General features: G+C 42.1%; 1 protein-coding gene across 4 annotated transcripts; it reads left to right on the top strand.

Moving 5' to 3' along the window:
- Positions 1-1,236: 1,236 nt before the first annotated feature.
- On the top strand, positions 1,237-21,561 carry ldb1a (LIM domain binding 1a). 4 transcript variants are annotated; one of them, XM_068567706.1, is made up of 12 exons: positions 1,237-1,324; positions 4,024-4,124; positions 13,972-14,074; positions 15,151-15,195; positions 15,373-15,448; positions 16,518-16,620; positions 16,930-17,102; positions 17,192-17,314; positions 17,408-17,485; positions 17,603-17,726; positions 17,918-18,060; positions 19,036-21,561. In XM_068567706.1, the coding sequence occupies exons 2-12, from the start codon at positions 4,097-4,099 to the stop codon at positions 19,258-19,260; spliced, it is 1,221 nt and encodes a 406-aa protein (XP_068423807.1). In that variant the 5' UTR covers positions 1,237-1,324; positions 4,024-4,096; the 3' UTR covers positions 19,261-21,561. The 4 variants fall into 4 exon arrangements, with proteins under 4 accessions (XP_068423807.1, XP_068423806.1, XP_068423808.1 ...); XM_068567705.1 differs by having other exon boundaries at positions 17,918-18,066; XM_068567707.1 differs by having other exon boundaries at positions 1,239-1,324; positions 17,918-18,066; positions 19,929-21,561.
- Positions 21,562-22,997: the final 1,436 nt, after the last annotated feature.

Below are 22,997 nucleotides of genomic sequence, written 5' to 3'. Positions count from 1 at the left end.
TCATGTGCTATGGCATATAAAATGCATTTAATTAAATATACATAATCTTCATTTAGTAGTTGGGTTTGCCAACAATTGAAGGGTTTGATCCTTGGCTCTTTTTGACCACATGTTAAATTGTCCTTGAGCAAGATACTGAACTCTAATTTGGTCCTGCAGAGTGTGGGTGGATGGGTTATCCTTCACAACGGAGGTCGGCACACTGTTAGGCTCCAAATCAATAGTTTATATCTCTAGCTCTTTTTAGGCAGTGTTTGGATCTTCCTCAAACATTTGACACTGAACAACACATATACCAAATGGCTGCAGCAGTTTTTCAGGTGGAATAACAAACTAGGTGACTAGAAGAAAGCTTGGCACATTTGTTTGAATGGAATGCTTCAGCAGGACACCTTTGTTTTGAAGTTGTATTGTTCGAATATCTCCTTTAAGCTGTGGCTCCAAACAGAGACAGTACATTACTGTCTGTATTCTGTCCCCCCTCATTGTGTTTGCAATGTTTTACAATTTGACCTGTATTTCATGGCCACAGTAATCAGCATGTTTAGAATCAATATTTAACACGTGTAATTTATTCCATACTGGCAGTTCATTGCCGTTATGAAGGAATTAACTTGTGCTTCCTCGGTGCCTGTTCCCCACATGTCTGAGACGCAACTGGCCCAACCAGTCTGCTTCTCATTACCAGTCACGTTCTAATGAATCCACTGCTGCTCATATTTCCTCTCCAGCTTGTCCAGAGGCTGTACGCTGTACATGTGGGGGCTGAAAGACCTGTGAGCTTGTCTGTGTGTTTGTGTGTGAGAGAGAAAGAGACAGAGAGAGAGAAAGAGAGGAACACCACTGTGCCCCAACACACTCCTTAACTGCTACCTACCGCTGCTCTGCCGTTGCCATGGATACAGTGCCCTCTCTCTCCCCCTCTCTCCTCTCTCTCGGTGCGTATGAAGGGATGGGGCTGGAGAAGAGAGAAGAGGCTCTGGCTGCTGCCTCTGCGTCATATTCATACCAGTGCAGCTGAGAGCTGCCCCCCAACCCCACACCCCCTCCTCTTCCTCCTCTTCCTCCTCCTCCTTCCTTCTTTCCTTCCTTCCTTCCTTCCTTCCTTCCTTCCCATCATCCAATTTGCACACTGCTAGATCCCCCCTCCTATCTGCATCTGCTCATCACAGTCTCTCTCTCTCTCTCTCTCTCTCTCTCTCTCTCTCTCTCTCTCTCTCTCTCTCTCTCTCTCTGCTAGCGCAGCTTGGTTACTTCTGCGTGGCTGACCCAGGCAGACTTTTTCGAGCGAGTGTGGGCGCAGAAGAAAGAGAGGAAGACAAAGGTAAGCGTTGAGATGGAGGATTTTCTAGAGTGTTTCAGAGAGAGAGAGAGAGAGAGAGAGAGAGAGAGAGAGAGTGTGCAGAGATGAAAAGCTATTTGGGGCGGCGGGGGGAGCAGAACAGCTGCCAGACAAAAGACTGAGAGGTGAGCATTAATGGCATGAACTCGTGCCTGTGATAACAGGTATGCCACCAGCAGCTTTTGAAACATTGTGTTGTGAATTAGGAAGAAACAAGGTTTTCAGTGCATGTCAGCATGTTTGTCTGCTGTCAGAGGACAACACGAGTGCATCAGTGGGAGTAGACGCATGCCTCAGTCAGCGAGGCAGTCGGCGTGTCCGTGTGCAGGCACTTTGCTGTCTGTCACATAGTGTTATGGAACTGCTGTGGAGAGAACAGAGGGGGAACTTCATTATTCTCAGAGCAGCTTTTTGAGCGATGTGTAGATGTGTTGACAGAGCGGGAATCTCTGCATCTGCAACAGTCTAAGAATGAGAGGAAGAGAGGAGAGAGAGAGCCCGCCTGACAGTGCAGTCAGTGGTGAAGTGCTCAGCTTCAAAGCCTAATCGCTCCTGGAAACAGAAGCCATTTCCCAAATCACATTCACGCACCCCTCCTTTTCTCCTCTCTCCCGCTTTTCTCTTCTTTTTTTCTTCTCCTCTCTTGCAGTGTTTTGGATGCCCTTCTCTATCTCTCACATCTGCCTTTGTTCAGAGTTCACCCTTTTACAGTGGCAGAATCTCTCATAAATGTCAAGCCCGCAAAATGCGACCGACACAAAAGAACCAAATGGTAACAGAACAGCAAGCGAGAGATGAGAGGACCCAGAGAGAGGCAGACCTTGTTGAAACAGAAACAAAAAGTATGTGTGGGAAGTAGAAAGGAAAAGAGGGCGAGAAGAGAAGTAAGGGGAAAAGAAGAAGAGGCCCGCAGGGTTGTTCATTGTGTCTCGGTCCTGAGAACAGTGTCTGACATCGTGTATGACATTTAACTGTGATGCTTCCGCCAGCGTGCCGGTGTGTGGGGAATGCGTTTGTCAGCTTTCGTTTCAGTGGAGACAGTTGCTTGTCTTTTGTTAGCATATTGGTTGTAAGTGACAGACAACACAGATCTGAGGATCTGGGGCTTAAGGAGACATTCCATCACAATTACACTTTTATTTAAACTGTTCACCCATCACTTTTTTTTAGCAAGTATTTAAACTATACCCCTCACTTTTAGATAACTTCTTTTCTTGCTTGCTTTCTTGCCATGAACTCTCAATTGCAACACGTATGGTTAAAATACGGTGTGTTAAAGCTGACTCAGAATGGGAAAATATTTGCTCATTAAATTGGACAAATAATGAGTTCTAGTCTTTCCAAGCAACTACAGAAGTACCATCTGGGAGATCACTGTAGACTATTGTAGTCAATACTGCATTTTTTTGCTGTCAGTTAAGACTCAAGTTGTTTTTCTCAAAACGTTTTGCATGTTTGATTTTTCTTGCATTCATGACTCAATGATACTCAGTCTATTATCCATCTGACAGTATCCGGTACACCAGCAACAAAGACATCCAGCTCATGGGAGTCACTTGTGTGCTTGTGTGTTTGTGTAGTGAAGTGTGAGATTATGAGATTATTAGCTTGGAGAACAGGCCCGCTTGAGCCAAGAGAAGGTATGGGATGAACGGTAAAGGGAAACCAGAGACTTGGAGGGGGGGGAAAGGAAATGAAACAAAATCATATCAAGCTGCAGAAAGGTCGAGCTAATATCAACAGGGGAGGTGTGGGGGGGGGGGGGGGGGGATTAAATTTACACAATGAAGTAAGATTAAAAAGCGAGAAAAGAGTTGAAAAGAAGCAGAGGCTGCTGTGCAAACAGTCAGCAGTCGAGTCAAACTGTTTACATGCAGCTCCTGTTGGGTGTGAGCATGTGCACGGCCGTACACGCTCTCTTCCTGCCTCCCATGGGTTTCCAGTGTCCCGGCGCTCCAGGTGGGCTTTGCATTTTTAATCGATACTGTCTAGTGATTAACACCGGTCTTCACTCTGCAGCAGAAAAAACAGACGGAAGGAGCGAGAGAGGGAGGCAGAAAGAGAGATGGAAATCTGTCATAAACGAGGCAGGGTGTACAAGTGTGTGTGTGTGTGTGTGTGTGTGTGTGTGTGTGTGTGTGTGTGTGTGTGCGCGCGCACACATGTGTATTTGTTTGGCAGTAATGACCCTCTGCCTCTGGGCTCCTACTGAGTATGTTTATCTCCCGCGGCAGCACCGAGCAAAAATGGACGATGCATCACTGCCACGCACACACCTTGTGCATTTTCTCCCTTTCCTCTCCTTCGCTCTAATTGCCTCCCTCTTGCATTCTTCCTTTCACAAACACATGCACGCACACACACAAACACACACACACACACACACACACACACACACACACAGTCCCTTGCTCCATTCCATATTACTTACTCAAGTCTCACATTATGTAAAGGCTCTTTCTTCCTATTTCACTCCTCTCATTTTCCCTCCCACTTGTGTTGCAATATGCCTATTAATGATGCAGTTAGAGCACCACTGCCAACTTCCTGCCTCTGACAGAGAGCGAGTGAGAGAGCGAGAGAGAGAGTGAGAGAGAGAGAAGTATAGTTGTGGTGTACATGCCCTGCTTTGTACCACTCCCTCTAATCTCTCCACCCCTCTGTCGTGTTGTTTTCCTCAGAGTTAGCCCATGCGAGCAGCGTGTGGACTGAGTGCAGCTGTTTCGTTCAAAGCAGAGCCCAACATGTGAGAAGATGTCTGTTGGAGGTTGTGCTTGTCCCGGTGAGTACCTACTCTTTCTCTTTCTGCCTCTCTTCGTTCTCTTTCCTCCTTCGTCCCTGTGCTCAGTGGTGCTGTCAGAAAAGATGACTTATGTAAAAGTGCTGCAAAGCTGCCTAGGGCCAACGGCAAGCTGTGTGAGTTTGTGTGTTGGATAAGCCGTGCTACACTCTCAACACATGTCCTGAAACAAGGTTATAGAGTGAGGCTTCCACACTTTGGGATTGAGTTGTTCAGCGGACCCTCTCAGTCACGCTAGCTTGCTGTGCAGCAGATCAATGGCTCTGTGAGTTTTGTCACATACAGAGACACTGAGGTATCAATAAGTGCTTTGCTTGCTTTTCACTCCTTTTCTCAGCGTTCTCTGGTCACTATAGGTCTACTTCTCCATTATTTGTGCTGTTATATGTCTAGAGGAGTTGGTGGAAATCACTGCTCACTGTTACAATAACTCTTAAATGTGTCCCATGGGGCACAATTGAATGAGGCAAAAGTACTTTACTCACTGCAAAATGGTTTAAAGCTTGTCTCTCTTGATGAATGTAAACCATTAATGAGGGTACTTAAGTAGATTTAGCTCAGAGTTGAATTTGAGTTGAGCTGCTGTTTGGATATTAGGCAGCTCTTTGTCATTGTGACTTTGCATTCCAGCATAGTTTTGCTTTTGAATGCAGTTGTCATGCTTGACTTGGTTTTCTTGAAGTTCTTGTTTTAAATAAAGGTGAGATAAACTATGGTTTTACTGCTAATGTTATGGTGTCTAATTAATACTCAGTACCCACACTCCGCTCTAGTTGTGTGCCGGAGTGACAGGAAGGAAATCTAGGAAATCTAGTACCTTGGCGAGCAAAATGTTGTGGCAATTTGTATCAAGTAGATCTTATAATCCATTCTTTACTATAAAGCATTTGATCCTGTTTGACTTTGGAGCAATTTCTCTTGAACGGTAGCCCAGTGAGAGCGGGCATGCTGCAGAGACGGTTGCCCGGTGCACAGTGCCAGGGGACGAGCTTTGTGCCGCACAAGGGAGCAAGTAACAGATAGAAATTGAATCGTAGCATCTGCTCAGGGGGATCTCAGAGAGGGCAGATTGAATTAGGGTGTCAGTATCATTTTAATGGGGCTGCTCTGATTCATTGGTAGTCGGCTATCAGATGGAATAATATGAGAGAGGCCTCTGCTTGATGTTCTCCTCTCAGATCTTTTCTTTACTAGCTCACTTCCTTGCTCTCTCCTGCCGTTTTCCAGAATATCTGCTCTTTCACTCCCTCTGTTGACAGACTTAACTCTGGTGCAGAAACTTTTAATGATATCCACATGTTTTTGAAGGATGTAAGGAGAAAGAGGTGGAACCAGAGTTATCTGCCATGTGCACGTTGTGCACCAACATTCACAGGTTTACACATGCAGGCGTGTGTGCACATGCACAGCATGCACGTACACTCGCGCATACACACACAGCTTCACGAGGAGCCTGCTTGGACAAGTTTAGGCTGGCTGATCTGGCAGATAATCATAGGGCAACATTGATCAACACTGTTTCGCAGTTTCTCTCTCCCTCGCTGGCGTGCGCTGTAAATCATTATATTCGAAGACTGGTTTGTTTACATTCTTGTACGATGGTGGATGGAAGATCCTCCCCACCCTTTGTGCGTGAATCTGCATTGGAAAAACAAATCCTCTCTTATTCTACAGCACTGTCTCTTTTCATCTGGGCCCATTCCTCTTTGTTTTGTTATTGGGTCAGAGCATTACAGAAGAGAGGAGTCTGAACTCAGCGTATTTTCATGTGGCAGAATGTGAGCCATAATAAAGAACAGACTTGTCATGTCTGTCTAGTTCATTGACAACCCTGTGACACCCTGCTGTTGTTGTGACTTTGCTGTGAATCAGCCTTTTTAAGGCTTTGTTCCCCGCATGAAGAAGATCCGTCCTAACACAGTGGAGCCAATCACATCCTTTGTTCAGACTAAATGGTAAAAATAGATTGCCTGTGAGCTGAAGATACCCCCCCTCCTCCCTCTCCTCCATTCTCACATGCAATCAAGCATGCGCTCCCCTCTGCTCACTACTCTCTCCATCGCTCGCCCATCTCACTTTAACCCCTCTCTCCCATTTCTGCCTTCCTCATCCCCCCTTCCCCTTCCCCTCTCTTCCTCTCCGTCACTCCCTCATCTCTTCTTTACTGCCTTTTGCAGTAACAGTGGGGTAACCTCATGCAGAAAGTCACATGGTTTCTGATTGACAAAAAGTGACTTAAAGCAGAGCCAAGATGGCAGCCAAACAGCTCTGGCTTTTTTGATTACCGTTACACAACAACACGACTGCTTCAGCTTTATCTCACTGCGCTGAAAGCGTTTGCTTCTCATTTGTTCCTTCCTCAATTCTTCATTTCTTCTCTTCGTCCCCTACTCTCTCTCTCTACCCCAGTGAGTCTCTCATATCTTGTTTGCTAGATCAAAATGGCTGTGTGTGCAGAGAGAAAGAAGGAATGCGTGGGAGACAGAGATGCTGGGGAGTCAGAGATGGGGGTTGGGGGTAGGGGGGGTTGCAGAGTGGAGACGTGCTGTAGTGATGTCACATCTGCTGCGGGCCGACAGGATGGCAGAGGAAAGCTGGCATGTGCCACAGACGAGAGGAGGGGGAGGATGGGGAGAAGACAAAATGTGTGGGAAGGAAAAAAATATTTTCTATCAAAGCACACCTTTATTTGTGGTAGATGTGCAAGCCGCAGAGTCTTTAAAAGATGAAAGCAGGCTGGGTACTGACTAAAGAGACTGAAACAGAGCTGGGCTAAAAACAAAAGGTGTGAGGACAGCCGCAGTTATTTGAGAGCACTGTATTTCTTTGCCAATTGTGCATGTGCAAGTGGGGCTGTTAGTGTAACTTTAGCATGGAAATACCTTTTGTTAATGACTGTATCTTGAATTAACCAGCCTGTTTAAGCTGATTGGTGTTGAAAATAAATTGTTCGGAAAAATTTGATTTGATGAACGTGTATGCGAATCAAGGAAAATGTTGATTTTGTGAAAGAAATTGCTGCCACACAACAGAATTGCTATTGCTCGATTAAAAAAAAAGCAGATATTCAAGACATGAATTGATGATGTCTGAAAATTCAGGTGGATTTTGGTGGAGTTTGTCCATTTACTTAGATGTAGCGACTGACTCAGGGCTTTATTTTGTGAATTAGATAAAGTGTCCTTATTCCAGTAAAATCAGGTGCTGTGTCGTAGTTCTTTCATTATTCACTATTTGTGGAGCGGCTCCAAGATCCAAGATGATGTTATTGTTATCTCTCAATAACATCATCGCTGTCTCTCCATTGTTCACTTTAAGAACGTACATTTAAAACTGAGCAGTATTATAAGAATACAACTGCAAATTATATTTCAAGGTGTATTTACATTTACAAAAGTATAGAACAAGAGTAGCTGTTTAAAGTACCACAACTCCAGGAGAAACCGTCAGCAACAATCCTCTATGGATTGGCTAATTCTGCCTGGATTCAGATCAGTGACCTCTGTCATTGCAAGCATCTACACCAGCAATCCTTCTTTATCTTGAGCACATGCTGTTTAACTTCCTGCTGTGGAGCCGCAGCCTGTATAGCTCTGTCTGCTGCCTTGTTGCTATCACTACCAGTCAGGTGTCACCGAACAGTTTCCCTGACAGGTTTGTGTTTCCACTGTGGCGGTTAGAAAAGCTGCGACAAGAGACTGAACATGCTGCTCACCAGCGCTCTCTTCCGAGTTTCTCACTAATGCTCGACTCTCTCTGTCACAAGTTTGTGTACAGACACAATACGCTGGAGGCTTTCGAAATAGGCTTTACTGCTTGTTTACCTGGGTCTGGTGTTTAGCCTGCGTGGAGTCAGCTTGTTTACAGCTCACCTCAGTTTCTTTATCAAGGTCAGTTTTCTCAAGTAGCTGTCTAACTGTAAGGACGCTTGAGTAATGAACCAAATGATTAAATATCTATTTTACATTTAACTGTATTAGAGACCACATTTCCACTACAATGCATGGGAGGCATTTCAGTGGTAATGTGATGCAGTCCCTCTCTGCATACGTATAAAGTGGTCTTCGGAGCTCTCGATCTATAAATACAAGAGACTGTGTGTTGTGCAAGACCGGTTTTCCAGTTTCTAAATTAGAACGTCGTTCTTGTGTATTGCCATTTCATGTTATCAGTGTCTGCCAGTCTTACACATCCTACACATAGAGTAGCTTGTCAGTCACATTTACACACATAGAGTACCTATTATAGAATACAGGATGAGGGTACATTTCTCAGGACTGAAACACTCCCACAGTAACGTATGTGACAGTCCATATGTTCTGCTGTATGTTCCACACTTCGTCTATTTTCTTTTTACATTATTTTGTTTTTGTAATGATAATACAGATAACGCAGACTTCCTTCAGATGCCATAAATATAAGTCCAAATTTGCATATACGAATTACTGGTTGATATAATCAAGGAATATGCACTTAAGGATCATAACTACAAAATAAAAAAATAGATTTTATAGTTTATGTTGGCTGTGAACAGTGTACAGTAAAGTTAATTGTATTCTATTCTATTTATAGTATTCAATAATTGTATTCGGCAGCATGAGGATGTTTGCAGCATTTGCCAGCAGAGGGAGTTGATGTTCTGTCACATCTCTTCTTTGTGTCAGTCCATCAACACTGACTCTGGGATCATTGTTTTCAACAAACGCTTCTGCATCTCCTGTTACAACCAAAGGCTTTAGTCCTTCTTTTATCTTTTATTCCTCTTTAGTGGTCCAAAAATGTATTTTCTTTTTCTTTTCTGTCATAACTACACAGCCAAACTATTTAGATTGGATGACAGTTACTTTAGGAAATGTTGAGTTGCCTAGTTTTCCAACATTTAACTTATGATGTAGTCCACAGATCACATCTGATATTATTGTGTCCTGCTTCTCCAATCCGAACACTGAGTACATGCTGCAGATGAAGCTGTATATCTGCACTCTAAACCTGACGGCGGCTTTATGCAGTCAGAGTGACTGGTCTGGGTCAGATGTGTTTACTCTTTCAATGAAATGCATTGCTTCACTTTTCTCTTCTGCTCTCCCGACTTACATCTACAAACTGACTGGCAGCTCAAATAAAAGCCTCAACAAATTGAGCTTTAAATGCACTTTGAGACCACAAAAGGTTTTCCGGGCTTCAAATATATTACTTGTAAACATTAGAGTGGTTATTGATTAAAAGTGAGGCTGCAGATTATACTCTTACATAATCTGAGGCTCAGGATTGAGGATTTGAGTCATCAGCCAAGTCAATCATTTTTCATAAGCCTTTACAAAGTTGGTTTGAATTAAACAGCATGTTTAGGTAACTAGTCTTTGTGGCAGATTTGCTGAACAGTGTGAACAAAATGTCTGACACTCATGTTTTTTTATGTTGGGATTGTTGCAGTCAGGACAGACTGTACAGTTCTGGATGACCAGCGCTTCCAGCAGCTCTGGCGAAAATAATGTAGCTATCACTTCATTACTCATGCCTGCTTATTATGACTGTGAATGCCAATGCCCCCACTGTAGAAAGATGTTTTTTTTTTAATAAATACTGCATACTGCAGAGTTTCAAAGGACATAACCCTGCCAGTTTCTGTTCTGTGGTTAAATGCAGGAGTTTCCAAACTCAAAAAGTGAAATATAATTTCATTGCATTGTCATCTATTGTTTATATTCAAAGGTTAACTGCGGTACTGTATTAATCTTCATGAAATCTGGAACTTGTAGGTTGTAGCCTTTCTGTTCTGTTCTGTGGTGTATATTCAATACAATCTGGCAAAATCATTAGAAGGCCCTCATTCATAAATGTATGGTCTAAATACCTCCGAAAAGACATGGGTGTCATCCAACTTTATTGTACATTCTGACATGTGTAACGACTGTTTATCATTTGTCATAAATATGAGAGCACAGGGATAAATTATATCTCAGGATATCTGTTTTGTAACAATGAAGAAATATTGCAAAAGTAAATCTTAAATCCTACTGATCCACACCTTTGTCACTCTTTATAAACCAATGCAGTGCAGCCAAATATTTTCTGAATCCACCAAACTTAAAAATCCGAAGACCCCACAGTTTCCAAAAGTACCAAATATGTCAGGGTGAATTTTGTAGGAAAGGTTTATAAATCAATGCACATATGAAGAATGCTTCAATTTGATATATAATGGTGATGTGATGAACACATGAACCTTGTTGACACTTTTTAAACATCACATAACTTCCAAGAGAAGTCGGAACAAGCTGATATAAAATAATACTGTCGGACTATGAAATTAGATTATTATGTTTATCTGCAATAGCGTGTTGAAGGACAAAATATCCCCACATACGACATGGATCCAAAAATTGGAAAAAAAATCAGGCATCAATCAAATGGAATGAATCACATATTCATTCAGGCTCCAGAAGCCATCTTTACTAAACAAGGTTGCAGCACTATTATTACAATGAGGGTTATTACTATGTGTTGCTCGGCACTCTGGTTGAACTACACTGGTTAACTCTTTCTATCACACACATCATACACACTCCTGTCTGAAAAGCATATATAGCACATACAATACTAGTCAAGGCAAGTTGATTTGAATAGCGCATTTCAACAACAAGGCGATTAAAAGCGCTTCACATAAACCATTAAAAGCATCAAAACATAATGCAGAAAAAAATAGATTTAAAAATAATTAAGTACATTCATTAAAACATTAAAACCCATTAAAAAGAAATTGAATAAAAGTTGCAGTGCAGTTTAAGAAATAACATACAGTAGTGAGATGCAGCAATTGATTAATATCCTTGCATCTGGTTCAATTACAGACAACAGCAAACAGTAAAGTCTACTACACTCTGCAGTGGATGATTATCAGTTCTTTATCCTATTTAAATTATGCATTTTATTTGTGTTATCGTTTATATTTCATTACTTATGTATGCAATCTATTCATTGTTATTATACTTCTTTCCCCTCTTTTGTTTTTTCGTTTTTCTTGGAGTGAGCACCATTTGATGTTCGTTGTTCTTTCTGTTTGTTGTATACTCTACCTGAATACCATATGGAGCAAGACATGCAAACGAAAATACATGTTGTTATGTTGTTGAAAACTAAATGAAAAGTGAGTTTAAAAAAAGACTAAATATAGACTGGTAACCGTTCCTACTATCAGATCCCACCTGTCCTATGGCATGGTGATGCCATGGGCCCCGGTGCAGAGCCACTGGAGTCCCTGGCAGTGTGGAGGCAGGCCCGTGTTTATCTCGGGGTGTTTGATGGGATGGGCGGGGGAGCCTGGAGGAGGCGGGGCCTTTGTTTTTTTTCGTGTCTCGGCTGGCAGGAACAAAGGGTCCTGTAGTAGTAGTAAATAGGTAGCGTCGCTCCCTAAACAAATGACATTTAAAACACTTCTTTGCGGATTGCAAATTGACCGCAGACAGGGTAACTAGCTGGAGCGTTTTACTCCCCGTCTCGCGTCGCCTCGTCGGTTTGACTTAACGTCGCAGGACCAACGGTCGGCGCTGGAGCTCTCACCGTCCAGCCGCTCCGGCTAGCAGCGAAGCTAGCTGGCTAGAAAACACCGCGTTACGGTGGACCTTTTCTCTGCAGGTAATCACAATTTAAAGACGCACTACTTTTGACAGCCCCGCCGGTTCACAACACACTTTCGAGGCTGCCCGTGAACGAGCACGAAGGGGGGCGGGGGTTATTCTAGGAGGTCGGTGGTCACGGTAGGTTAGCACCCAGCTTAGCTTAGCGACGGCGTCCGTCCTCCTGTGGACGTTGACTGAATGCGGCCCTGTCTGCTCCAAGGTGGTAAAGTGGACACAGACTTTTCTTCGTTTTTTTTAAGGTAGCCTGAGCCATAGACTGAGCTGGGCTTATACACGTACAAAGTGCAAGTGCGATGGCAGTCTCGGCACATGTGTTTCGGATGTTTCATTGGCTGTGAGCCATCCTCTGGATGCAGCTCCATTGTTTCAGAGGACTGAGTCTCACTTCTTTAAGTGCTTCTGCATCACGGTGACTCATCTTCATTGTGTCCTCCTTTTTTTAAAGGATGCTTTTACTTGCTGGAGTCATGAATCTCTAGCTTTACTTGTCACGTGTACCCAAACTTAGGACTCTTTCCTAAACGCGTCTTTCATCAAAAATACGTTTCTCCATCATGCATCTGCTAGACTGGGTCTTCTGGATACGTTTTACGCTGTTGAAGGTACATCTTGTTACACTGTGTGTGTGAGAGAGAGAGTGAGCAAGAGATTTCAATGTCAGCATTTTTGCAGATTGTATGTTTCTGAATGTGGAGGCATTACATAATAAAGAAAGCAAGAATCATACTTGTGTTTCTTGCTGGAGTTTGTGCATCAGCATTAGATTGAATAAAGACGTATGTGGTTGAATGCTGTCTGGTGCTAGTGGTGTTGTTATGGGGGTCTATAGGTCAGACATAATGTGTCTATAGAGAGGTATTGTTGGTGGCGAGCAGGTTCACCCACATAGCAATTGGCAGGAGGAGAGGATGACCTGCCTGGGACCTGGGAGCAAACAGGGGAGGAGTTGTGGTTGTTAGAGGAGCGGCGACTGGGCTGTGAATGGGGATGGTCAGATCAGAGTTCACACTGGCATACTTAACCCCAACTCCTGCCTTTCTCCCTCCATTTGTATATTTTGACTTCAATCATTTGTAGAGTAGTCTGCCGGTGGGGTATCCAGTAGTTTGCCAAATGTTTGCTATGTGAAAAGCTTAAAACATTACGCAGTTGTGTTGGATCCTGCGTTATTGGGGCCCAGTCTTTCCCCCATGCCAGTTTTAATTTGGTACATTCACCATATTGTATGCCTCGCTGACAGTGGCCGAGTGTTGTGTCTGTGTAAAAGTAACATATTAGCATAATGCTGCCTTCAGGTGCCTCTTGGTAATACCATATTTATGAGCAGGACACGCATACACCACAGTATGAAGGGGGCAAATACAGAAACTCTCAATATTTTCTATGATCTCAACATTGCTTTATCTGTTAACCCGATTATAAATGAACTACGTCAAATCCCTTCAGTTCCCTTCACCGATTTTGTATCTGTGCTAAAAACGAGTGTAGCTGTAGGGTGGTTGTTATGGACAAACCCAGGTCATGTCTAATTACATTGAACCGATGCGTACGTACAATCTCCTTGAGTAAAGACACCGAATACATGATTTCTCGGAGAACTGAACTGTTTGAGCGTGAATGCGTTATCTGGACAGAGAAGGGTTAACAACAGCCGGGCTACGCATGGGGGATGGGTAGAAAAGGCTACTAGGGGGGGAGAGAGAGAGAGAGACACACACACACACACACACACACACACACACACACACACACACACACACACAGCAGAGGCGCATGGTTAGGATCACATGGGGCTGAATGAAGAGAAGAGGGCTCCCTATAATGGTACAAATGATACAGGAACACAAAGAACATGTTAGGCGATCTCCTCAGCTTGCATACCCCCATTTCACTGATTGTTTTCTCAGATTTCCGTCGGCTAATAAATATTGCTGTTTTGTTTTTTTCTCCCTGTGATGATTTGTTTTCTTGTCCATTTACCAGATTGAAGATGGATTAGATAATGAAAGCAGCAGGAAATTGTTTTGGCAGTGTGCTTTTTATTTGAGTAAATCTCAACAAAATCATCCAGCATTAGATTACTTAGATGATGCTGTGATTTGAATGAGCTAAATCTAAAGTAATCTAAATCTCCTCTAAATCTCTGCTCTTTTTTCCCCCCTACGTCTCTGCTGTGTGCTTGTGTGCAGGCTGTTCGTCAAAGTCATTCAAGCTGTACTCTCCTAAGGAGCCCCCCAACGGCGGCAGCTTTCCCCCCTTCCACCCAGGCGCTATGCTGGACAGAGATGTGGGGTAGGTCTAGGTTTTACTGGCAGGATACAAACATTTCTATCTTTACGAAAATATGGCAAAAACTGTCTCCTTTTTACTGCTGGAAAATTTGAAGTCAGAGTTTGTTGACAGATATGTTTACTAAAGAATACAACATATTTAGATGGTCATTGTTTTTTATAGATAATGATCTGTGTTGATGTTTTATGGCTTATACTCCCAGTTATATTAATGTTTACATATAATGGTTATATTGATGTTTTTCTTTTTTTCCTTCGATAATGACTACATTAAAAGAGACAAAATAGTATAATTCAGAAACCAAATGTAATATTTACATTACATAGTTTTGCCCCCAAAAGAAACATAATTAAATAATTAAACATATTGTTTCCCCCCAGTGTTTTATGCCAGGTGGAGCATTCTGTTGGAATAATTCCTTACCCCAAAATACCCTTCAAATTAGAATTATTTTCTAGTCTGAAAAGCAATTGTGATCATAGATCAATATTGGACCACAACAGTGCTTGCATTTGAGTTAATTTAAGCATTTATATCTGTACACATTTGATGTTAAGCTTCCGATTTATTTGACCAGTGACTAGTGAGTTATTCTGTTCTTATTCAACGTTTGCTTGTAGGGATCTTCTCTTCTTCTGTCCTTTTCAATTGTCAGTCTGATTTAACTGTGGTCGAGCTTTTTGTTTTCTATGTACACGAAAATTACTTTTTTGTTCACCTAGAAGGCACAAAAGACAATTAAAAAAATAGAGAGTACCGTAATCCTCTCAGCCATCAGATTGTAATGAATCAATCTTTTGTGACAGGCAGAATTTTTGCATGTTCTTCAAATAACCCCATTTTTGTTCAATCCATTTGTGGAATTGATATTGGAATAAAAGCAAATAAGATTTGACTGAACAAAAGTAGAGTTTATATATGTCGGCCTCATAACGTTAAAAAAAGAGCAACATTTAGCTCAATAATAAATGACAAAGACAGAAGTAACATGCAGTGCAGTCATAATATTTTTTACGAGTAATTATTAAATGTTAAGTGTTTTTTTCATTCATGTTTGTCCCTTTTGTTCTTCCTAGGCCGACACCCATGTACCCCCCATCATACATGGAGCCTGGAATGGGGTGAGTACACTTGCATAGTGAACATACAGTTGTGGTTTGTCTTGGCATATATCTTGGCGTATATTTCCCTGTAATCAACATACGTTTGAAACTGCTCGTGGCTTATGTTATTTGTTTTTACGGGTCTGGGAAAGCGGCAATCTGCAGAGTGTTGAGTCCCCCTGTTTTCTGTTTCAGGAGACCCACACCGTACGGGAACCAAACAGATTACCGGATATATGAGCTGAACAAAAGGCTACAGAACTGGACAGAGGTGAGAGTCACTTCATCATCCATAGAGAGAGTAATAAGAAATAGACACCAAACTGTTTCTGTGCAAAAACACATCATCTGAGTTTCTTTTTCAAGTTGGTTGAGATTACAATCTGTTGTGCTACATCGTGCAGCGCTTGTGAACTACTTACTGTTGCCATGTTTTCACATTTTCCCTCTCAGCTGCTGTTTGTGTAGCTAACCTTGCTAGGGATTTTGTGGAAAAATTAAGATTAAGAATGCACTAACTTAATTTACATTCAGCCTCTAATAAGATTATCTGATCTGCTATGCCAAAACATAATTAGAGTGCCAACTGTTTATATGTTACTGTTTATATGTTACTGTTTTTATGCTTGAGTGTGCAACTGCGCACTTGTACCAATGCCTGCTTTTTATGTGACTTTTACGTGACAAATGTATCCACACTAACCTCTAGTGTGGATAGGGATTTTAACCACAATTAAGTTTTAGGTCCAACTAAACACCTGATGTCTGGGTGGCAGCAAGCCTCATTTAGAAAGTTCCCCTTCATTGAGTTTTGACTTGTTCCACTTCCCCAACAAAATATTTACCCATCTTCTCAGCTTTAAGAGCCTCTGCTATCATGACGGTGACGATCACAAAGCATGCACACCTGTTTTAAAAAGTCCATTGTTTATATATTGACCAGAGGAAGTAAAGGTAAATACCCTCGTTAAATAAATGGTACATTTGAGGAAACAATCATTTCTGCTTCTTGTCTTTGAGTGTTTTTCGCAAAAATCCAGAGGAAGCAGAGTTTAATGATTGTAGAAATATATTGAATTTGAAGAATACAAGAACTTCTGCTTCTTGTTTGTTCGCAGTTTTAGATACAAATCATTATTTGTTTACTTGTATTATCATTTATGTAACTTCCTCATCTCTGCATAGCAAACAAGCTACATTATACTTGAATGTTTTTTTTTAATTTTTATTGTGATTATATGATGTAGTAATTTGCTTTGTGTATAATTTTTTACCAAAGTTAGCCATGCAGATTTTAAAGGAATGAAACTTGAGAGTGACAGTTCTTCATCTGCTTTCAGGACTGTGATAATCTCTGGTGGGATGCCTTCACCACAGAGTTCTTTGAGGATGACGCCATGCTCACTATCACTTTCTGTCTGGAAGATGGACCCAAACGATACAGTAAGGAACAAGAAAAAGAAAATGCCATATGCTTTTTGTACTTTAATGTTTTTGATTTTTATCAAATCAGATATTTTTCAAAAATACTGGATCATTTTCTATCATTTATCTAGATAATGCATATGCCTGCTGGTAGCATTATGTATATGCTCTCTGCTCTGTTATTAATTTGATCCTTTCCATGTTTCTCTCAAATGTTGTTCTACTATCTCTACACATTATGTTAGTGATTTAGATTTTATGACATTTTTTATGTATTGATTTCATTCATTCATTTTTTCATTCACAAAGTTCCATTTTTGTCTGCAGCCATCGGCAGGACTTTGATCCCACGATACTTTCGAAGTATTTTTGAGGGGGGTGCCACTGAGCTGTTTTATGTTTTGAAGCACCCAAAGGAGTCCTTCCACAGTAACTTTGTGTCTCTCGACTGTGACCAATGCACCATGGTGACTCAAAATGGCAAACCCATGTTCACACAGGTACTGGATGCAAAATGTTCAGCCTTTCCTTCTAATTCCTGTTGTTGCTGCTGTTGTGACTTCAAATTTATTTCTCTCCTGGGGTTAAGGTTTGTGTGGAGGGCCGCCTGTATTTAGAGTTCATGTTTGATGACATGATGAGGATCAAGACGTGGCACTTCAGCATTAGACAACACAGAGAGGTCCTACCAAGGAGCATCTTGGCTATGCATGTGAGTTCCAGACTCAAATAACACCCACTCACACTTAAATGCACATCCTGTACATGCACTTATTCATTTAACCTTTTCAACATAATCATGCAGGATCCACAAATGCTCGATCAGCTGGCTAAGAATATCACCAGATGTGGGCTGTCCAACTCCACACTCAACTACCTCCGTGTAAGCACATACTATAATTATGTTCTCTTTTTGATCAGTTATTGAATTAATGTTAACCGCAACAACCTGTTCACATGCTTTGTGTCTTTTTGGTTCCTCTCTTTATCTTCCATGAAGCTATGTGTGATATTGGAGCCCATGCAAGAGTTGATGTCGAGGCATAAGACATACAGCTTGAGCCCCAGAGACTGCCTGAAGACTTGCCTCTTCCAAAAGTGGCAAAGAATGGTAGCCCCTCCAGGTAACCTGCTTTGAAACTGCCAGTGGCATTCATGGCAGTGTTGCCCTGACATTCATTTAGCTGTGGAGTACAAACAAATCCAGTTGCAATTGCATGACGGTTCTTTATCCACAACAGGCTGAGAAACAACCAATTTACAATACTTTAAATATGTGATCATGAAACCTTTCTTCTACTTATTGTCTACATAGCCGAGCCAGCCAGACAAGCTCCAAACAAGCGGCGGAAACGGAAGGTGTCCGGTGGAAGCACCGTGAGCACCGGTGGAGGCAGCAATAACAACACCAACAGCAAAAAGAAGAGTCCAGCCAACAGCTTTTCTCTCTCCAACCAGGTACCTGTAAGCATTACTTTTACTTGACCTCTATCTGCACCAGAAGTTCAGCAGAGTAAGGCATTGGAGCATAAGAGACAGAGTAGAGGGGTTGGAAAGAAAGCCAAAGGGGTTAGCAAGTTATTTGTGGGTGTTGGGAGTGGTAGCCGGGGTTGTTGGTGAGTAGGAGTAGCAGCAAGATAGAGATAGCATAAGGATGCCTCTGGAAGTGGGGTTTGGATTCAGGCGTGGTTGGGGAATAGGGGTTGCTTCTAAGGATGAGTAGATTTAGTTAGTCGACCCCTAATGTGAACCAGTGATGGGCTGTCCCTGGTCCTCTGGGGCCACAGGTTTATGGGTTTGTAGAGAGGGCGTACAAGTGACCTCCATTGCTAAGTAACGCTCAAAATATTTTGGGGCCATGGGGTAGGGTTACCTTTTCTCTGATTTCCAGTGGGACAGTTAGGTTTTCTCTCTAAATCCGCTGTATCAACTTTGGTTTTAGAGTTAGTCTCTCAGAGCACACGATTCACACAGCACTGCTGTCTTTGCTGACTTGGTTGCTTGGTTGAGTGAACGAGACCCGAGGTGGAATGAACCGCCCAACCCTTGATGCAGCACTCAAGGTTCAGGGACGCCCACTGCTGGCCAGTAGCGAGGGCCTTGAACCTGGTTCTTGGAACTGGGGAAGGAAGGCAGGGCCACAACTGTGAGGGTAGATGCCCTGACTACACCATGTCCTGTTGTGATTGGTTCAAGATTGAAAGGACACAATTATCTCAGGTTTTAAGACTCTCTTGGTCCCTAAAACGTATCTTGAAGTATCAATTATCATGCATATCATTTAATAAAAAAAAGCTGGAATTGAACCAAGTTAAATCGCTAGACCATAGACAAGGAAACACTACACTTAGAAGTCGCCCGTGCAGCCAGTCATTCCGCGCAACCCCCTGTATTATGGGGATAATATGTACCGGCCCTTGCTGTCCCCTTTAGGACGTGATGATGGTGGGAGAGCCCACTCTGATGGGAGGGGAGTTTGGTGACGAGGACGAGCGTCTGATCACTCGGCTGGAGAACACGCAGTTCGATGGGGCGAATGGCCTGGAGGATGAGGACAGTTTCAACAGCTCGCCTGCACTTGGGGCACACTCGCCCTGGAACAACAAGGCTCCCTCCAGTCAGGAGAGCAAGAATGACAACTCCCAGTCGTCCCAGTAGAGCGCTGAGGTCTCAGCAGGCCCCTATTTTTCAATGCTTAAATCCTACCGGGATCCACCTGAGCCAACACACGATAGCGAGAGGAGTCAGTGAGGGTCGCCTCAAGCACTTGTGTTTAATACATTTTTGTTTGTTTTGTTCCGTCATGTTCATTTTATGACGAAAGGAGAGTGGTTAGGAAAAGGGACAATAGCTGAAGGACTGATGAAGCTCTTAACCGTCACATGAATGACAGGGTCAGCAGAATCCCACCCGCTCCCTCACATTGTTGCACATGATCAGTGGTGCTCAGCCTTGGCCCTTGTCTGCTCGGCTCCAGTCGGTCCTCTTAGAGGCGTGGTGAGACTGGCGGGGTGGGGGTGTGTGTGCATGTGTCTTTACCCCCCATCGGAGCTCACCACAGTGTTTGAGCCAAAGTCGGCATGTCCTGATGGCCGAGTGCTCGCCATGGCGACCATGTCAGTGGGTTCTTGTTCCAACCTCGGGTCTCTCAGGCATGTGTTTTCCTTGACGACGCACCACGTTGTTTCTGTTGTGCTCATGTCACGGGGAAGAAATGCTTAGCTTTAATTTAACTTATTTTTTTGCAGGCTGCAGAAAACTGTGTGCACTCTTAGTATCAAAATTCAACGTTCGGTTTTTAAAAACTCAATTATTTGTTTTTGTAGGACCTGGTTGGAACAAAAACCTGTACAGTGCCGGAGCTTGAGGACCGGAGTTGAGAACCACTACGCTAAATCTTAAACCACACGCACGCACACACACACACACACACACACACATACACACATTCAAACACTGATGCATTCATCCAAACCATTGCACACATACACATATAAACACACACATATACACTTATACACACACACATATACACACAAACACACACACACACACACACACACACACACACACACACACACATACCTACGCTTACAGCATAAAACATTAAGGTACTGGAGAGAGGTGGTACGCAGCATGTCTGGACCAGAGCACCAGATGCTACAGAAGTGTGTTTTCATTTTCTATGTTTTAGACTTGTTTTGAATTGTTTTTATTTTTGTAAACAATTTCTAAAAAATAAACAGACAAGCAAGCAAATAAAAACACCCCAGAATATTCTTTGCACTGTTTTCCACCATTAACTCCAATCTATTTTTCTTATAAATTGACGGTGTATTTTTTTTCTTTCTTTCTATTGTTGCTAATGTAAGAACTGTAAAACATCTGAAACCTGCAGTATATCAATGTATACTTATTGCTGTTAGATCATTCTTATTGTGATGGTAATAACTCCCATGTAAGTCTATGCTTAATATAGTGTCATCTATCCGTGTCAGACATCACACGGTCATCCGGTCCATTGGCTTCAGTGCTGGAAAACAAGTTGGGGAGAACGAGGCTGGTGTTTTCACGCTGTACGCCATCTTGTCTGATGTGAGTACAAAGCAGCGCACTGGAAACCATCTTCCCCGCTAGTTTTCCATCCAGGGCCGGTTCTGGATCTGTTGACTCGTCATTTGCAGAACTGTTTGCTTTGTTTTGAAATCTCTATCTGGGGGACCTCTCTTCAGAGAACGTGGTAACAGAAAACTTCTCAAATTTGCTACTCAAAAATATTTTGAAAACAAGTTTTGACAGGATTGTAAAATAAGAAAAAAAAAGACTTTTGTATTAACTTAAGTTTCCCAGAAATGTTTTTAATCACAATTTAAGAAAGCTGCAGACCAAGGAGCTACATGTAAAGATTCTTTAGATATTGATTACACTGTGCTGTTTGTTTTATGGCGAATCAATTTGTTGGCTTTACTCCTCATATTTGTGTCTGTGCTTGTATATTTTTAGGTAGTAATTTCTGTAAAAGTCATATGTATTCCTCCCTAGAATTATGAGAAACTCAATCTAATGTAAAGAGATTAAAAGCCTCTTCAAAGTTGTTTTTTTTAAACGTGATTTTTAATGGTACAATCACTGATGAAAGAATTTTGCCCTCATTTTAGCAAACTGTATTTATTTTTCTATGTATTGACATTCTTTCGTTTAGGTCCAACCCACCTGTACTATATTCATGATATATGTAGAAGTTTGTTGGGCTGCTGAGTCAGTTAACGCTTATACAGCTCATTCCATTACTTGTGTTTTTTGACATGTGGCTCCCAGTTCTGGCCAGTTCATCTTAATGGTTCAGTATGTTCACATTAAAGAGACATTTATTGGCCATTTTCTGCTGTTGTAGATACCGGGTATATCTGAAAACTTGTCGGATGAACTGAAATCAATAAATAACCACATTTGGAGAAAGCTTTGACCTCTAAATTAGCCTTATTTTTCTGTTATGCCGCTCATTTTCATGTTGGGTCATCCTGATGGAAGAGCCTCAAGTTCTCAGATGCTGGGAATGTTCCACAGTAGAGCAGTCGTTAATGAAATCTGATCAGATTTACCTAAACCCTCAATGATGTGATTTTTGTTGCTTTGGATTTTTTTCCAGATACATTTAAAATCTAGAACCGATGAGAAAAAAAATTGCAGAGTAATGGAAATATGTTGACCATGTTTGATCTTATCCTGAGGTGGGAAAGCTGAGCTTGACCTTTAGCTGCTGTGCAGGGTTTCCTGTTCAGTCACGCTGGACTTCAGTATCACCTGCTATTGGATAGAAGTTTCCAAACTCACCCAGCAGGGGTCTCCCGGAGCACCAGGACCGACTCAGCTGTTAGAAACTCCCCTCCATTATATCTGACAGGCTGTAAATCTACACCTAGCTGCAGGCTATCGTTTTTAAGTCCTCCCTCATTGTCTCTGGCAACCCTATAGTCTACTTTTGTGGTGTATCTACTCTGCAGGTCGAAGCAGAATCAATCTGGGGCAACCTTTCAACACCCTTTGTTTCCTAAATTGAAATAAGGGTTTGTGAAATGTGAGACAAAGCTGAAATGGCAATGTATCAATAGCTGGCTCCTGTAGCACCTCACCATAGGGGTGATTTTATATCTATATTTTTTTGCCAGGTTTCTGTCATTGATAATTCATGTATGGTATCAATAAAGATGAATTTTCACTGAAACACTTGGTTGTTATTGTACTAGCTATGACAATGCTTGATAGAAAATCTGTTAATGTGCTGGCGATGTGTGTTTTTATCCTGCTGCACGTCTCCCAACAGGATAACACTGACATTTTCTTCAGGGAACCAATTACTCAGATATACTTTGGTAAATCCTACTTTACCATATTCTTGAAATAACCAGCCCTTGTTAACGTGAGCATGAAGCTTCCGCCCTTATTTCTGACTTATTAAACACCAAATTCTAAGGGCAGAACTCACAGTACGGCCTGTTCGTCATTTCTTGGCAGAACTAATGTAGAAGATGGTTGGCATGAAAAGAGGAATGTCAACAAATTACATAAACTGTAACATTGGCGATGTGTGTCACAGATATCTGATAAAGTATATCTTTTTTATACCATCTTTTTTCTCTTTCAAGCTTGTGAATCAAACAAGCATCTCAGACATATTATACAGCAAAAAGACCATAGGGAGATAGAGTGTTGATACTTCAGATAATTACATTTCTGCACTAAAAGGTTTGATTCAAGAAGAGCTACAAAGTAGTGTCTGGTATTTATGCATCTAATTCTGGACCTTGGGATCTATGATAAAAGTTACTCTTTTAACCACACAGAGAAGACGGTTTATATTGTGATGTTGTACAGCTGGATTCAGCTGGATGGTA

This window comes from Clinocottus analis, unplaced genomic scaffold (assembly GCF_023055335.1).
Source record: "Clinocottus analis isolate CAN_PGR_092001 unplaced genomic scaffold, fCliAna1.0.p SCAF_8, whole genome shotgun sequence".
In the NCBI taxonomy this organism is placed as follows: domain Eukaryota; kingdom Metazoa; phylum Chordata; class Actinopteri; order Perciformes; family Cottidae; genus Clinocottus; species Clinocottus analis.
Note: the sequence above shows the minus strand (reverse complement) of the source record. Positions and strands in the feature narration are given on the sequence as shown.